General features: G+C 39.3%; 1 protein-coding gene across 3 annotated transcripts; it reads left to right on the top strand.

Annotated features, from left to right (window-relative positions):
- Positions 1-2,810: 2,810 nt before the first annotated feature.
- Positions 2,811-16,691, top strand: LOC103723094 (obg-like ATPase 1). Of its 3 annotated transcripts, none has more exons than XM_039123102.1 (13): positions 2,811-2,978; positions 4,060-4,227; positions 4,804-4,927; positions 6,591-6,682; positions 7,968-8,066; positions 9,220-9,333; positions 10,506-10,570; positions 10,932-11,048; positions 13,025-13,100; positions 13,501-13,593; positions 15,885-15,935; positions 16,072-16,185; positions 16,279-16,522. In XM_039123102.1, the coding sequence occupies exons 1-12, from the start codon at positions 2,895-2,897 to the stop codon at positions 16,168-16,170; spliced, it is 1,182 nt and encodes a 393-aa protein (XP_038979030.1). In that variant the 5' UTR covers positions 2,811-2,894; the 3' UTR covers positions 16,171-16,185; positions 16,279-16,522. The 3 variants fall into 3 exon arrangements, with proteins under 3 accessions (XP_038979030.1, XP_038979029.1, XP_038979028.1); XM_039123101.1 differs by lacking the exon at positions 2,811-2,978 and adding an exon at positions 3,010-3,216 and having other exon boundaries at positions 16,397-16,691; XM_039123100.1 differs by lacking the exon at positions 2,811-2,978 and adding an exon at positions 3,010-3,216.
- The last annotated feature ends 472 nt before the right edge of the window (positions 16,692-17,163 follow it).

Genomic DNA, 17,163 nt, shown 5'->3' on the forward strand with positions numbered 1-17,163 from the left:
GCCTTTCTCTCTCTCTCTCCTCTCTTGTTTTTTTCTTTCTCTGTATATATATTAACATTATTAATATAATATTGGCGAATGAAGTTTCTTCCTTGTTTTTGATAATATATAATTGCAAATTATTGTTTTGTTCATACTTTGTGCAGATGAATGTATTCATTTCTTTCTTTTTATAAAATTGTGAACATCCATCTTCGAAGGACCCCTAGGTGGATGCTATCCTGGTGAGGCTCTGACCGACTGTGGTAAATGTCGAGGCTGTGGGCGGACTTCGGGCAGACTTCGAATTTGCAATCTCCATCACTCGGAGGGGGCAGGGTGGGATCCAGGCTGAAATGGCGACCTATTTGGGGAGCATCTCGTGCAGGGAGTCCTAGATGTGAGGGTTTGGAGTTCATTTGGCAGTCCCAGAGTCGGCGTGGGAAACATCGATCGCACCCTTTGAAGCGAGCAGCACCCAAGGCTGGACTGTGGTTGGATCTGGAGGTTCGGCCTCCACCCGCAGGTGGCCTAATTCCTCTAGAAGGTGGCTTGGGGCCGACTGCCGTACGAAATCAGTGCTGTGCGGGCAAGGTCTGGATACTCAGCCCCAGTGCCCGAGGTGTTAGTTGGACAAGACAGTGGGCTATGTGCTATTCTAGTGCGAGCGAGTTAGGAGGGTGTGGGGTCTCGTTGACATCCCGTCGGAGCCACGGTGGCACATGGGCCCCTTCCTGCAGGTGCTTACGCAGTGGGCCATCGCCCCTTAGACTCGGTAGGAGGTTGTCGGGGTGGTATAAACAGCTTACCACATCTGGCTGGCTAGGAATGCTTGAACCTTTGGAGAGAGTAGCCCTTCACCCAAGTTCGTCGTAAAGCAGGCCTAGGCTCAGGCGACTGAGATTACCCGTACTGCTCCGTTGGAGGGGCCTTTGATAGCTCGAGGCACTCGAGGCTCTACTTCTACTCTTGTAGCACCTCATACAGTGTTTTTCATATAGGAGCCCCCACTCCTGAGTTTCCTCAAGATCAATTTCGACGAATGTGTGCTAGATGGTGGCAGAAGAGGTGGTGCAGGCTTCATCATCAGAGGCCTAGATTCTAGGGTGGTTGTTGCTGGTGGGTGCTAGATTTTTGACACCTTTGTTTTGGAGGCGGAGTTGAGAGCGGCGTGAGTTGGCCTGGGTTATGCGTGGCACGCCCTACGGACCAGAGCAATTTGGTTAGAGGGTGATTCCGACCATGGTAATCGGCTAGATCTAGGGAGGCATCGGTGGTGTGGATGGGCGCCACCATGTGCTCCGGAACATTCGGGCTATGGTACGAGGCGATGTGGTGTTCTAGGCAAGGCACGTCTACAGAGAGGCTAATGGGGATTGGGTGGCCTCGTATATGGTAGATCAATTCGAAAGGACTCTATGGGTCAGGAAGAGGGAGCTATCTAGAGCACTCCGCCATGTGTTGTTTTTTTGACTTTTTGGATGTATCAATATTAGAAGTGTAAGAGCTAAGGTTGCAAATGCGTCGGGTTGACCCGTGACCCGACTCGACCCGACCCATTTTGGAGGACCCGTGGGGCTGTGTCAGGTCCTAAAATTGGATTCATTCTATTTTCGGATCGGGTCTGGATTTACTAAATTCAGACCCGACCCAACCCGAATAGCCTGTATATAATATATTTAAATATTACTAAAAATAATAACTCTTCGGCTCCGCGCGAGTTCGAACATGTAATGTAATAAATGCCAATGTTTATGGTTACCATTTGTTACAAGTAATGTAATAAATGCATAGCGCAGCGTGTCAGCAAGTGTTGGGAGATCTTTCCGCTACAACTAACTCTACTCCCCTTTTCTCTATTTCTATTTTCTAACCCATCTTCCGACTCTCCACCCAGTGAGAAGAGAAGCTGAGAGCGAGAGAAAAATAGAGCTGAAAATGGGGATTTGTCCTCCTCCCCTCCTTCCCTCAGCCTTCTCTTGCTCTCCTCTCTGCTCTTCCTCCGTCGCCTCCCCCTCGCCGGTGTCGCCGACATCTCCGTGGGCTCCACTCTCACCCCCTCCAACTCCTCCTCCTGGACCTCCGAGAATTGGACTTTCTCCCTCGGCCTTGTCTCTAACCTCGAGAACCCCTCCCTCTTCCTCGCGGCCATCACTTATTCCGTTGCCATCCGTGTGTGGACCGCCATCGGGGCCGACAGCGCCCCCGCCATGGTTGACTTCGCCACCTCACTTCATCCCAGCTCCGATGGCGACCTCCGCCTAACTAACCGTTCCGGTTCCGTCATCTGGCAGTCTAACACCTCCGGCAAGGGCATCACAGCCGCTTTCCTCAGCAAGACTGGCAACCTTGTCCTCAAGAATAGCGGCGGCTCCGCCGTCTAGCAAAGCTTCGACAACCCCACAGACACCATCGTCTAGACTCAAAACTTCACCGTTAAATAAATAAGCTGCTGGGTGTTCGGTTAGGGGGAGGGGAGTGGGAGAGAGAAGCGGTAGAATGGACATCGGTCTCTCCTCCGGGCACCTGCTTCACCAGCTCTTGAATTTTTGGGTGGGGACCGGGTATACATGGACCCGACCCGATTTTCTATTGGGTCGTATCTGGGTCCAAAATTAGGATCTGAATAAAAAGTCGGGTCGGGGTTACTTAGGATCCGGTCTAACCTGACCCATTTGCACCCTAGTATGAGCCATCTATCGTGCAAAAAAAAAAAAAAAAAAAAGGAAAAAGAAAAAGAAAAGGAGAAGAAGAAAGAAAAGAAAAGAGAAAAAGAAAAGAAAAAAAACATCCATCTTCGTCTCCCTGAGAGAAAATTCTTTGTCTACTTTGTAGGTGAACAAATAAACCTTTTATCATCGATCCTTGAACGAGAATCACAACCATCCATCTCCTTCAACTTGGAAATCATCGTTATGATTCGCCGCAACTCTTGCAGTAAAGGGAACGCCAACCAGGGGAACCAAGCGGGCTATTGGGCATCCAATTCTAGACCTACGGTCAGCTATAAATTCCGCGCTTCCTTTCTTTTTCTTTCCATTTACGCTTCCGAAGGCGAAACCTTGGGGCGAAATACTAGAGGAGGGCGAAAAAACCCTCTGGGCAAAACCCTAGAAAAATCTCGGAGGAGCTCCTTGGGGGATATCCGAGATGCCTCCGAAGGCTTCCAAATCGAAGGAAGCTGCCCCCGAGCGGCCTATTCTGGGTCGGTTCTCGTCCCATTTGAAGATTGGAATCGTAAGCTTCGAATCCACACCTCCCCCTGAAATTTTTCTAAGATTTGGCTGTCGAGTTGAATTCCATCATTTGTGGTCCCGAGCAGTCCATGGTTCCTGTTTTGATTTTGGAAGGAGTTTATTTACTTTTGATCGCTATAAGCTCTGATTTTCTTCTATCGATTAGCGTATCGCATGCTATATTGGTAGCTCTAGTTGATTTTATTAAAAAAAATAACATTTTGGAGGTATCATGGGCTTCATTTTTAAATTTTCATTCTTCGGTTTTAATTTCAACTGCACAAATATCTGCTTATATTACGTGTTACTTACTCCATGATTAATTTTTTTTTTCAAATTCCACTTCGTATATACACTTTGCTGCAGTATGATTCAGTTGCACTGCTGTTGCTCAGATGATTTCTTTTTACTATTTATTTTTGCTCGAAATCATGTCAAGTTGGATCGGTTAAAGATTTTAGCCAAATTCTGTTAGCAGCAGATAGCTGTTTCTATGTTGTTTTTGGACGACTAGGAATCTGTATTTCATGCCCATTTTTGCACTTTATAATAGTTAAATCTACAATTTTTAGACAAAATGAAATGCTGCAGACCATAAGAATGGATCTGAAACATATAATTTTATCTCCATTGGCAAAGTTATCCTTTCTGCTGATCAATAAATATGTCTTAAGGTGTTCTGTTTTCTCATTTCTTGATACCTTCTGTTATAAAGAATTTCAAAATGCTTTCTATTCTTTGGCTTCTCTAATTTTATCTTATTATTAGTTTCTGATGTAAACCTTGAATCGGAAATTATTGTACTTAACTAATTAGTGGTATATGTCATTATTTTGATTCACAGGTAGGGTTACCTAATGTTGGGAAATCAATCCTTTTCAACACACTAACAAAGCTTTCAATCCCAGCAGAGAACTTCCCTTTCTGTACCATAGAACCAAATGAGGCACGGATTAATATCCCTGATAAAAGGTTTGATTGGCTCTGTCAATTATATAAGCCAAAGAGCGAGGTTTGTGACCAATTCTCTGGACTTAAATTTTCTTTTTATTGCTATAAGTAATCTCCTTATATTTTGATATGCTTTCTTTCGATATCATGTTATGTTACATTTTCGTGCAACTAGTTGAACATTGTTCTTGTTTCTTCTTTTGAATGCACTATCCAGAGACAGTGGTGTCAGGAAGTGCACTTAGAGATTTGTGGGATTGATACATTGATGAAGTTTAGCTTTATGCAATGTTATACAACACGGTTTTTAACTCGAGGAGTCCTTTGACAGACATAAATGCCCCATGGTCATCTAATGGTAGTGCCACTACAGTGAAGCTACAACAGTCTTGCATTCCTATCCTATCTTTTTCCTACTTACTATCAGTGTAACCTTTGGGGTAGTCGCTGGCTGTTGACAAGAATTGTATTCTAGGAGTCACATTTAGAACTTAAAAGTTATTAAAACCCATGTCATTTTTCATGTTGCAGTGACTATGTGGGTTATATCCATTTCAGAGTATTTACTATTGACCTTTTGTTCAAACCATATTTTTCTAAATAATATAACAGCCATATGTGATGGTCTTTCATTCAGGTAGCAGCTTATTTGGAAATACATGACATTGCTGGACTTGTAAGAGGGGCTCATGAGGGGCAGGGTCTGGGGAACAACTTCCTATCACACATACGTGCAGTTGATGGCATCTTTCATGTGTTAAGTAAGATTCCTTTGTCTTGCTGCCTTTAGGACAAGAGATTCTTTCTGTTGTGTGCTATTGGGTAGAAAAATCAACTTTGGTGTCAATTTGCTCAAGTCATGAAGTAATTTGCATTATGTGATTACTTGAGGTAAACTACTGTTGTTTTAGTTTTTACTAATATAGCATGTTTTCACTTGCAACGATCAGCAACTCTTTGAATCGTCATGTAAGTATTCCCCTTTCAGTGGATAAAGCAGGGAGGACCTAATTACATGGCCATGTGCTGCCTCAGACTGCTTCTGGATTTAGGATTAGAAGAAAGGAGGGAAGATAAAAGACTTGAAAGTTGCGAAAAGTCATTTCCCATTTAGGGATCTCACATTGGATAGATTCTTGGTGCAGCAAAATTGTTGAAGCCAAAGAATAATTTATGGCTGTTGTTTATATGTTTGCCAATGTTAACTATGTGTGATCAGTTAAACGACCAGAAAGATTGTATATTTTTTGTACTTTACTCAAAGACCTATGGAAAGCCAAACCAGTCCGTACCGTCCGGTTCGGGCCGTACCGGACCAGTCTGGCCTGTAAACAGTACACCGGACTTGTGGAATCCGGTTCCAGGCCATCTCGGGCTGGAACTGACCGGTACACATGTGTATCGGTTGTGTACCGGCTAGTACCGATGCGAACCAACCGGTTCGCGCCGGTACGGTGATTTTTTTTACCCATGGTGCTGTGCGCCGGTTTGTACCGGTACGGTATTTTTTTTAACCCACAACGTCGCGCGCTGTGGATTTTTAAACCACAGCGCGACGCTGTGGTGTCAAAGCGCGTGGCTGAAAGGGCCACACGTTCCCTCGGGGAAAAGCGCCCCACGCGAGGGGAAGAGCGCTCGCTCGGGCGCGGGGCCGCGCGGCCGCGCACGGTTCCCCACTTGTGCATTGGGAACCGCGCCGGCGCGCGGTCCCTGCGCTGGAACCGCCCCGCGTGATCGTTAATGCCACAGAGTGGCATTTAATGCCACTATGTGGTATTTAATGGGGACGCGCGCGTCTGCGCGCGGATGTGGAAAAAACGGTTCGTACCTGCTGGTTCCGGTATGAGCCGAAACCGTACCGGTCCGGTAGGTCACCGGTACGCCTACTGGAAACCTTGAAGAGACCCAATATTCTACAAATGGGTTTTGAAGGATCATGTACTTGGATCGCTTGGACTGCACCATTGATTATCTATGTGGCCGAACATGATTAGATTGTCTTTCCTTCCAAGTACTTGACACTTCTCTAGTGAAAATCTCCTATTTAACATTGCCTCAATCAGGGGTAGGGTTAAGTTTATTAAGCTGTAGTGCATCTGATGCAACATTCATACAAATATGAGAACCCTTACATGGTGATCATATCAAGTTTTTTGAAGGTTGCGATGTCAGATTCTTTGGTTCACCTAGACACTTGTCTCTTATGTCTAGGTAATCTTGGCTTTTCATTAGTTCCATAGGCTTATCATTCAATACTTTTAGTCACTACATACAATAAATTGATGCCGTTATATTATTGTCCCACATTTTCATTTATTATGTACAGCAACAAGAGTTTATGAGGCTTCATTCTTTTTCTTTTTAATTTCTTTTTTGATTTTTCATATGTTGGTAGTAGCTGAGGACACTTTTGTCATGTGCCAGGAGCATTTGAAGATCCAGAAATAATTCATGTTGATGACTCTGTGGATCCTGTTAGGGATTTGGAGACGATAAGTGAGGAACTACGACTTAAGGTATTGTTGATCTTTATCCTTAAGAGATGTTGTCTGCTGTAAGTTTGCTAGTTATATATTAAGTATATCCACATTGTTGGATGCATTTGAAGTGCTTTCATTTTCTTGACCTGTCAGGTAACTTCAGATTCACCCCTTGACCCAACCTAACTATTATTTAGCGTACATGCTATCAATACATGCCATCTTTCTGTACCCACCTCGCCCTTTAGAAAAGGTCATCCATCATTTTTGGTCTTTGCCATTGTTATTTTTGTGTAGCTTGTATTTATAATGGAGCATTTGTATTCTCAAATAAAATCGTAAGGATGCTCATACATTTCATTGTATGTACTATTATCATGTACCAGGCAGTTATTTAGATGGAGTTTAAAGCATAAATACGATGTGTTTTCATGTTATGTCTCTTAAGAGAGTCTCTATGGAATTCATTCCGCACGATTTTATCTTGGTTTATAATAACTTAGGTTAAATGGTGGAATAGCTTAAACACCATGTAAGTTCATGGAAGCATGCAGTATTATATCCTTTATACTGGATGCTTTATTTTTAAAATCTCATATGTTGCTTTTTATAAGAAGCATTTATTGGCCTTGCAAGATGATGGTATGTATATTGTGCAAGTCTTCATTAATTCTCTATTGCAATTAGCACTAAAATTATGTGCATATTGAAAGCATATGTCATACTGAAGCCTCTTTTATGTATTTTCTTCTCATAGATCTAGAGTCTAGATTACTTTCAGCTTTGAATTTGTTGTTGCAAAAAATATTTTTGTTTATGTTTCCTAGTGTGACAGGGTTCTTTGTTAGATTCTTTGAATCCCTTGGTCATTTTTAGCTTTATATAGAAATCAAGGATGGCTGTTTTATATGGCTGCTGTTTTTTATTTCATATTTCTCTTGCAGTGATCTCCTCAGCTTCTTTATCACCTTGATAACGAAAAAGTAGTCTATTTGCTTCATACCTATTTGTCATTAAATATAATTCGAGATATAGCAAATACAAGGTAACACATAGAACATATATTTAGAGCCCCATGCTTCTCTTACTCTAATTTATTACTATTTTTTAATTTTTAAGTTCATGTTTGTGCTATGTTTTAGTTTTAGCTTCAAGAATTATGTGCTATAATTTATATTTTATATCAGATTCCTAGGTCATATTTTTTTGTTCATAATTTGTTTTGTTATTGATACCACCTCATAACAGTGAAGCTTTTGTTTTAGAAAACTAGAAGTGTAAGCATTTTTAACCTCTTACCTACTGCATTGGCTCTTTGTAGGATATAGAATTCGTGGATAGGAGGTTGGAGGATCTTGAAAAGAGCATGAAAAGGAGCAATGACAAGCAGCTAAAAATAGAACATGAATTATGTGAGAAGGTTTGCAGAATATATTTCTGTAAATAAATATAATCAGATTCATATATTTCTTCATACTATGTTCTTCTTGCATGAAGTTACTTGCAATTCATTCATTTATTTGATATTGTTTAATATATTTCATGTTATAGTTGCTTTATACTCATGATTTCTATAGTTTGACATCTGTATATTTTAAAGGATGGTTAATATATGCACTTTTATTAAGTCAGGCTTTACATTGATTTTAGCTATGGAGATGAGTGAAGGAGGGAGAATTAGATTGTGGTAATAATTCTTTTAGGATAAACTAGATGGTGTTTATAGACTTGTATGTCCTGAAAATTATTTGTAAATGAGTGTATTATGGCTCACCTGTTCATCAATGGAAATGACCAAATCATGTCCTTGGATGGCACTAATATAGGGCATCCAAGTTCTCTTTTATATGCTACACAGTAGTCTAGAATGCTTCATATTTCTAACTATAATATAATAGTACTGTTTAGCATAATTGGAAAGAGGTCATAGAGGATGGGAGAAAACGGAGAGCCCAAAATGGTTGAAGATCTTCGGATCATCAGTGTACATTAACTAGACCTAGAAATTGCATGTAATATCCTACATATGGATATCATTTGAGATTCTACTCCAATTACATAACACTCCATCAGCCAGTTGTAGCACGACTTCTTTGCGTAACGTATTGCGCTGTTTAAATGCCTTTTTTATCCTTCTCCGATGGACCAAAAAGAAGGACAAACATCCACTTTCTGTTTATGCATCTTTGTTAATCTACGTAAAATGAAACTAGGTAATGTTCTTCTCAGTTTGTCAGTGGGATTGTGAAAAACTTGAAAGCTTTATCCAGTTTTCTATATTAGTGATTCTTTGTATTTTCAGTTAGAGTGTTTGGCTTGTTTATCTTTGTAGCTTTTCCTTTATCCTATATTATCCAGAGCTTTGTTTTGGCCTGAAATACCCTCACTTGACACTTAAATATGGACATTGGTATGACACTTAGACATGGATTAATAAGAAATTCTTGGATATTGAAAGGACCCAAAACTTAGTCACATACCGATACTCGACACAAAATTTGAATCCATGTAAAATAGCGTAGTTTGAGGCAATAAAATCTTTTATAGTCTGGCATTACTTTCTCATGTTGCAGGTTAAAGCATGGCTAAAGGATGGGAAAGATGTTCGTTTAGGTGATTGGAAAGCTGCTGATGTTGAGATCCTGAATACTTTCCAATTACTTACTGCCAAACCTGTTGTCTATTTGGTATGAGTTTTGTTTCCCTAAATTTAACATTTTATAAATATCTAACTCATGCAATTGTTAGCTTCCAAAGTAATTTTAATAATATGAGTAAGAGATTGACTTTATGCTTCTTAACTTCATGAAACACGGAAATATCGAAACAACCTCTCTGCATGTAGGGGTAAGGATACGTATATCTGACCCTTCTTAGATCTCACAATGATAGGAGCCTCGTGCATTGGGACGCCCATTTTTAGCTTCATGAAGAAACAAAGTTGAGTTGTTAGTTGATAAATACAAGGAAACATCAATTATGTATGGAACAATCATATCCTGCGTAACCACTTCCATATAAAGAGACTATTCAACTTGCGAGTTTTTGCCTGTACCTACTGAAGCACTTTTAGTTGTGCTCCTGCAATCCACGAGTGCTATCAATAACATTTGCCTAAATTATCATGATAAAGTACTTGGTGAAGCTGGGAATATGTAAGTCTGATCTTGCAATCACTTTAAGGATACATGTTCCTCAATCAAGTGGAAAGAAACCAATTGCCATTTCTTCAGGGTTGTTGATTAGCAGTTTGTTGATCAAATTCTACTGAAATCTTGCTTATACATTTGGGAACAGCATGATCCTGCCCATTAGGGAGCTTCTGAAAAGTTGGGTACGCACTGGCCAGGCTGGGTTGTACATGCATAGTTCATGCTGTTAATGATCTCACATCATATTTGTGAAGAAGCAAACTTTTTTGGCATAATGCTAAATCTCCTACATGTATTCTTGGTAGGCCGTATATTAAATAACTTAGTGCTGTTAATTAAATGTTATATTGGTGGTAAGAAGCCTGACAAGATAAAAGAGGGACCTGAAAACCAATTGGACTAGGATGATGCATGATTGGGCCCTATCTAACCTGTTTGGACCTATAGATGCTCTCAAAACCATGGCTATGTTTGAGTGCAACTTTAGTCTTTCTGTTATTTGCTTGCATCTGTAAAAGAGCCTCTTCAAGCATTTTCAAAATTTATCTATTTAAAACTCTGTATTATAATTAATATCAACTAAACATTTGTCATAGACAAAATTTGTACTATTGCCTGTTTCTTTCATTCATTCTTTATCTTGCACTTTTTCATTTATATGAAAACAATATTTTACTGCTCTGTTTAATGCTATATTTTGTTTGCAGGTGAATATGAATGAGAGGGACTACCAAAGAAAGAAGAACAAGTTTCTACCCAAGATACATGCTTGGTACAACTCCCACCAATAGTGTTGGATTGTACAGGTAGCATCTGGGCCATGGCTTGAGATGAATTTAATGCTCTTCCACCCTAGTTACCCTTTATGTTTGGCCTACATTTTTCTTTTGCAACATAATTTGTAAGGAATCAGTGTTTCAGATATGGAGGATTTACTAAATTAATAACCCTTATCTCATGAACTTTTGGACAGTTCCTTGCTTATTCATGTCATAGCTGTTGTGATAAAACTGGCAGTTTAGTCTTGTGCCCTTATTTTTTGTTTTAGACAAAAGGAAATTTAGGTTATTTCATTCACTTCACATAGAAAAATCAATAGTTTTTATCTGATATTTTATTACTCATATTTTCAGGGTGCAAAATCATGGTGGTGAAACTATTATTCCTTCAGCTGTGTTTTTGGAAAAGAATCTTGTAGATATGCCAGAGGATGAAGCTGCTAAATACTGTGAGGAAAACAAAGTGCAGAGGCAAGTTTTAATGAATTGCATTCTGGTCTCATCTTTGTTAAATGTTTACTGACCAATAAATGCATGGGTTCCATGCCAACATATAAGGAAATATGTTGCATAGCTTGGACATAATGATCAGGACTGAGTGGTTTATGCCCTTACCGTGTAATTTTAATTGGTTTATATTCCCATGCATGCCTTTTTCTTAACCTGATAAATCAGTATAAAATGTGTATATTATAATTCCTTTACATTATATTTGCATTGTGCTCTCTGAAAGTCATCTTGGTTATACACAAAATGTTATTCCTCTCTCTTTCCGTCAAAACACGTAAGTCACTTCTAGGATGTTTGTGCTCCCATGTTTGCTCTCTTTATGCTGAGATTTGACTTATAAAGAAGAATTTAGATCTTCATTTGGAAATATTTCTTCTTTTTTCTTTCTCTTTGGTTAAAAAACATAAGTCATGTTCTCTTCTGTGCCGTGGAGTTTTTGATTTGACTTATGAATGAGAATTTGGATCATCATTTGAAAATATTTTTTTGTTGGCAAAAAGGTAATCTTCTTAAATTAAGACAAAAGAATTCTGATGTGGTTGAATATCACCAATGTGTGCCTATATGGATATGGCAGAGGAAGCAACAATGCGATTGAGTAGTAAATTTCCTGTTAGTAATTTTTTTTTCTTCTTGTGGATGCATGTAGAATCTTTTACTCTTATATGGTAACAGAATTCAGTATGCCTAACAACAGATAAGTACTGATCTGGAAATCCTCTCATATACTTTGTTGAGCTAGCATATTTATATATTGTAATGGTACATCAAAGGAAATATTAATGATATGTTGGTTACCGTCATCCATACATGAATATTGCTTATGCCAGCCAAATATTACCCGTTACCAAACAGGAAGATGCCTGTGCGAAAATTTCACCTATTCTGTTTTTTGCACTGTTTCCTCTACACTTTGCCAAGTACTTGGCATCATTACTCCTTTGAACTTCCCTGCATCTACCAGTTAAACTGCTCCACTGAGTCCCTTCTGCATTGTATCGAGCCCACCAATTCTTTATCTAGAATTGTAAACAATGTTCTTTCTTAGTAAACACTTGACTAAAAAGTAAATAATATTACTTATTATCTTTAGCTTTAGTGTCCAAACCGTTGTCATTACGTTTACTGATCTTTGATAGATATTTTTGGCTGTTCAGTGCCTCAGGACATTTTCAGCTATAAGTAGTGAGTTCCCTTGTGTCTTCAGTCATGCATACACTGGGTGTAGACGCACCAGAATATCTACATAATAAGTTTAATTTCCTGATCACTTTTATGCTTTGGATTAGATGAAGATAAAAGATTCATAATTTGCTAGAAATATGGTTTTCCAAAACTGAACTAATTTGATGCTTTGAGAGTGTGAACGTTGACATGACAAAAAAATTTCAGTATAGGTACTAATATTACTTAAATTTTTTATTTTCTTTATGTACATCTAATTTGTTTTGTGATTAGTACATCTACATAAAATATAATTTTGGTGACTCTAGAAACTCTGGCAAAGCTAATATATAGGGCCTGTTGGCTAAAAATATTTTTTCTACGAAAACAAGAGATGTTATGCCATTAAATTGTCAAACAATTGATAGGAGGTTACTATCTCTTGTTTGCTTTTTTCATTGATGATTTGACCCAATCAAAGAATTTCGGAGATGATTTTATTTTGGAACACAGCTCATATTGTATGCTGTCACTGTAAACTTCTGATTTGGAGGTTCTAAAAGATGGTGTTAAAAACATTATGCTTGACAAAACATCAGTGTCATATGTTTTTACCCCCAAAATGCTAGACTTATTTGACAACTTTGTACAAGCAATGACTTGGGTATACTAGTCGGCGTTCTTAAATTGCATGCACATGTATTCTGAATAAATGATCATGTATTTGTTTAAAAGGCAGATTTCTGAAATGATTGGGCTTTATGTTGCTGCAGCGCCATCCCTAAAATCATAAAGACTGGTTTTGCTGCAATCAACCTTATATACTTTTTCACTGCTGGTCCAGATGAGGTATTACCTTTTCTCAACAGGCATATCACCATATTTGACCCAATTGATCATATGGTTTACTGTACATGATTTTAAGGTTTTTGGTCAACATCTCATGCATTTTTAATCACACCTTGCTGGTTGTGGAGAAGGCTTCTTACCATCTGCTGATTTATATGCAACTTGAGATAATTCATTTTTCATAGCAGTCGTTACCTGTAACTATGCCCTTTCTGCAAAGGATTTTTTTGTGATTATTTTGCATGCTACATTCGTAGTTTCTTTTCAATGTGATATTTACTACCAATGATGCCATCTCTTACCCTAAGATTTGCACGACAGCTACAAAACTAGAACAGCATAATGATATTTAGTGATCAACCGGATGGCCTCTCTTATGATGAATTTTTGGCTGCTATAGGTGAAATGTTGGCAGATCAGACGGCAAACAAAAGCCCCTCAAGCTGCAGGTGCCATCCATTCTGATTTTGAAAAAGGTTTTATATGTGCTGAGGTATGTCTGCTTTCTTACTCTGATTGCATAGACATAAGCTTTACTTATTTATTTATTTTTGACTAGAAAATCACCTTATTAGAGAGGTGCACTTTAGAGATCACACTTAGATTTCACAGCGTGGTGTAGACATTCGGGCCTATTTGAGTAATCCAGGAGGATTGGGCTGGATTTCCTGCTAGATACATTGAGTCGGCAGTCATCTGAGATGGCCATATATTAACCCAACATCCAATCCTCCCCCCCCCCCCCCCCCCAAACAACAAAAAAAAAAAGTCTGCAAGAGGAAGGAAAAGAGCTTCATGGTCTTTTTTTTTTTCCTTACAACAATTTGTGATGTCTTCTTTCCTCATCTTCGTCAATCACTTATCCTCTCCCTCTCCTCCCTTCTTCCCTACCCCCATGACCCCTCTCTCTTCCCAATTCCGGCAGGAATACCCAAACAGGCCTTAAAGAATGTGGATATGATCTCTGTGTGGACAGTATCATCTAACCTACCATGATACTCCTTACAATTTCTTTTCTTATTTATGGAAGAATTGTGATATCATCTGAAAACATTATGGTTAACCAAAGATTCTAAAATTTTTGATTTTTAGTCCTTATTTATTTAGATGCTTCTGATGATTCTTAACATCCATGAATCTCTATTTAGCTTACTCTGTATTATGCACTTGTCATGGGCCTAAATCCCATCTATAGCATTGTATTTCAACTGTCCTTTCAACTAGAGGAGGAAATACTATGCCTTTTGTTTTCATTCTTTGATGTTGATAATATGATCAAATGAAGGTGGAAATCACTGGCATAGGATTTAGCTTGTAAGGTTCTTAGCACAGTTATCTAAGTCATTAGTGGGTAAGTTTTGCATATGCGTTTTCTGGATGGGCTTTGAAGATAATCTAGGCCTTTTTTTATATGAAACTTTTAGTCATCATATAGCTATGGATGCTTTCTGGGTTCTGCAGTCTTTCATTCTTCTAGTTTATGTCTTTATAGTGTTATGTAGTGAAATTATGGGCTTTTTGGATCCTGATCCGGATAGCAATGATGCAGTTCCTTTGAAATATTCATTACTTAGGTGTCAAATATGAATTATTTCTATTTAATTGTTTCATATTGGAAAATGCTATTTGGAACCAAGGTCTGCCGTACTGGTAGGCGGACCGGTCGCCTACCAGACCGGTACGGTTCGGTTTGTACCGTAACGGTTCCGATACAAACCGGTTCGGCGTTTTTTTTTTTTTTTTTTTATATTCTGGTTTTCACGTTCGCGTGTGGACGCGCGGGATAAAAGCCATAGAGTGGCATTAAATGCCACTCTGTGGCATTAATGAGCCCGTGTGGGCCCGCGAGCGTGCTGCCCTGCGTGGGCTGGGGAACCGTGCAGGCAGGGAAAACGCCCGCGCGACAATTCACAATGTGGGGAACCACGCGGGCTTTTGTGCGGAACCGCGCAAGGGCGCGCGGGATAAATGCCACAGAGTGGCATTAATGAGCCTGCGCGGGTGCGAGCGCGCTGCCTCGCACGGGCGGGAGAAATGCCCGCGTGACGATTCACAACGAGGGGAACCGCGCGAGGGCGCAGCCGCGCGCGGGGCGGGGAATCGGCCACGCGCTTTCCCACCGAAAAAAATGTACCAGTGCGAACTGGCCGATTCGCACTGGTACCAGTCGGTACACGAGTGTACTGGTCAGGATCGGCCCGAAAACAGCTGGAACCGGTTTCCACACTATCCGGGTACCGGTTCCAGGCTAGATCGGTCTGTACCTGGCCGAACCGGCTGGCCGAACTGGCCCGTACGGTCCGGTTCGGCAAACCATGCTTGGAATTGACATTAGTACCCAAACATGATACAACAGTTTGTATGAGTAATGCCGCCCTTTGTCTATGATAGTACTGTATTTGCTCTGCATCCACCTTCCGTTTATTATTTATGCTAATGAGATAATGGGTTGCTACATGTTTTGACCAATATTTGCTTCCAATATCTCGTGTATCTGTTGTTACAAACCTAGATATATTGTCTCCATATCCAAGTGTTGGTTCCTTTTTCTGCTTCACATTTTAAGCAACAGAAGCAAACATCTGTCAATCCCTTCGTCAATGAGCATATGCGCAAGTATCTTTACATTTAAATAATGTACAATGCAGTTACAATTCATTTGTGTTACATAGAATAAGATGTTTAGCTTATATGTTGCTTGAATCAAAATATTTAGAAATAAGTAGGTCATAAGTTTTTGCTTTTCATGAAATGGTTTTTTATTTGGAACTGTATTGTCTTCAGGTCATGAAGTTTGAAGATCTAAAGGAACTGGGCAGTGAAGCTGCAGTCAAGGTACAGAATTATAGTAACCTGTACTTTATTTTGCATGTCACATCCACTGTAGTTAGTGGTCCCTTCTCATTCTCTACATTTTATTCTTCATAATCATGAAAATATATTTCATTATCTTTTCTGTTGATTCTTACAGGCTGCTGGGAAGTACAGGCAAGAAGGGAAGACCTATGTTGTTCAGGATGGGGATATTATTTTCTTCAAATTCAATGTTTCTGGGGGTGGAAAAAAGTGAAAACTCTTTTTGAAGGTGATTGGCCTCTCTAAAGTGCTGCTTAGTTCTTGTTTTTGCTGTCTTGCATTTGGATCACTTTTTTCATGTTATCTGCATCACTAAATGTAGGTGATTTATATACTTGGATCTTCAAATGAAGTTGTACTTCCTGAGGCAAATTAAAATTTTTCAAGAAACAGATTGTAAGGACACTGATTCATATCATATATAATATTTTGTCTGGCAGCTTTCGGATCCATGTATATCAAGTACCAATGCAATGCGGAGAACTATATCTCTGTTGTCTTGTTAAATAAATTTTTGATAACCAAGTCCATAATTGAAAATATCTGGATGCTTATGATCACTATTACGGTACCTTTTCTTCCCTTTCATTGTTCTTTTCATAATCACATCCTGAATTGAGCTGCTTTCATAAATCAAGCTGTTTTCACTCCCATGGATATTTTCTTTTTTTTTTTGAACAAAACAGAATTGATTATGTACTCAAAAAAAATTCTGAATGCCCTGTGTTTTCTACATATTTATGGCACTACGAATTAGTTACCTTTTAACCTTGTCCTATTGGCTCTAGTGTTAAAGAGGAGAGGCTTATGCTATTGCATTCTGCTTATACTTTTTATTGTTCACATAACTAATGTTGGTGGCTCTTTCACAGAATTATGTATACATGGTTTTGATCTGCTGATTACTTTGTTATATACTGATATTCATGAATGACATAATAATCAAGATGATAACAACTGCAATATTCAATAGGCAAATGAGGGATAAACCCATCCAATATATATGGTTCTTTTTATCTGCTACACAAGCATCTTGCTTGCATTTGCTGAAAGATCAGATTCCTAGATTCAGTCCTTTTAATTTTATTATAGACTGCCTATTTATCTGTTATTTGCCTGGCTAACTAATAGTCAGAGAGTTTTTGAGGGGCACATACCATGCAGTGTGATCTTATAACTTGTGAAGATGGGCGAAACTGAGATTCTA

This window comes from Phoenix dactylifera, unplaced genomic scaffold (assembly GCF_009389715.1).
Source record: "Phoenix dactylifera cultivar Barhee BC4 unplaced genomic scaffold, palm_55x_up_171113_PBpolish2nd_filt_p 002069F, whole genome shotgun sequence".
NCBI lineage: Eukaryota > Viridiplantae > Streptophyta > Magnoliopsida > Arecales > Arecaceae > Phoenix > Phoenix dactylifera.